General features: G+C 49.9%; 1 protein-coding gene across 1 annotated transcript; it reads left to right on the top strand.

The window, feature by feature from the left end:
- Nucleotides 1-491: 491 nt before the first annotated feature.
- Pmar_PMAR014764 (hypothetical protein) lies at nucleotides 492-944 on the top strand (the record flags this gene model as incomplete). The annotated part of the gene is made up of 1 exon (XM_002784760.1): nucleotides 492-944. A coding segment is annotated over one exon (453 nt), but the record flags the coding sequence as incomplete, so codon positions are not given.
- Between the last annotated feature and the right edge of the window lie 83 nt (nucleotides 945-1027).

Genomic DNA, 1027 nt, shown 5'->3' with positions numbered 1-1027 from the left:
GTAAAAAATCCTATGATCGGGACGGTAGTTTCCCGGATCTACCGGCGATTGCAGTGACTCGAGAATTGCAGCAAAGTGAGATCGCTGACGGTTCTCTTCGTATGAAAAATCTGATCGAAAAATTATCTACTTTACCTGTATGCTCACCTGATAATCTTACTATCGACTCAACCGTCGTGATTTTATGTAACATCGACGGACGCCCAACCACTAGCTTTTGGCGCGTCTCATCACGTGACCAGCACTCGGACGTTTGGAATTTATCGGAAGCTAATAGTGCTGGAGAATTATTAAATGATGGAAGGACTCTTTCTGTGACTCGCAATAATGGGTTTTTCGATAGCATGCCGACGCTGTGCTGTTATAGAGTTAGGTTACCGATGACGAGAGATGCAGAGTCCCGATTGTATGAGGCCCGTAATCTAGTGACTGTTTTCGGTTCTAGTGACTGTTTTCGGTTCTAGTGACTGTTTTCGGTTCTCGTCAATCGAATGACTATCGACAACAACTCCGATATTTCGTCCAACATCAATCTCCCTCCGACCCAGGAGACCGGCGGCTTCGTGACTGTTATGGAAGCAGTTCTGAATGTCTGCGCTGGGTCGGCCATGGGAGTCAGGAAGGCCAATGAGGTGAAAACGCTGCTGGACAGAATGCATGCGATGTATACGGGCGCGCAAGAAGATCTGTGTGAGGGTCAGAGAAAGTTAATCAAGGTTATGGAAGAGCACGGTAGGGTCAAAGAGGAGATTTCGAGGATAAACAGGTCCGGCATGGCCACGGGTCTGGGGGTGCAGCGTACGGAAACACTGGGAACTGGCGGGATGCCCAGCAGACCCGACAGGGACGGAACTTTGATCTGGGTGACCGGTGGAGACATCAGAGAAGACAGGAGCACGGAGCATCGCCTCCGTATAGTCGGAAGAATTGGCTGTAAAGCCGAAGTAGTGGTGCTAGACAGCTTTTTCGCGAAAGATGGCAGGCTAGGGATCAGAGTAGCTGAAGGTGATGTAGGCGGTGCCGTACG

This window comes from Perkinsus marinus (genome assembly GCF_000006405.1).
Source record: "Perkinsus marinus ATCC 50983 genomic scaffold scf_1104296934646, whole genome shotgun sequence".
Classification (NCBI taxonomy): domain Eukaryota; phylum Perkinsozoa; order Perkinsida; family Perkinsidae; genus Perkinsus; species Perkinsus marinus.
Note: the sequence above shows the minus strand (reverse complement) of the source record. Positions and strands in the feature narration are given on the sequence as shown.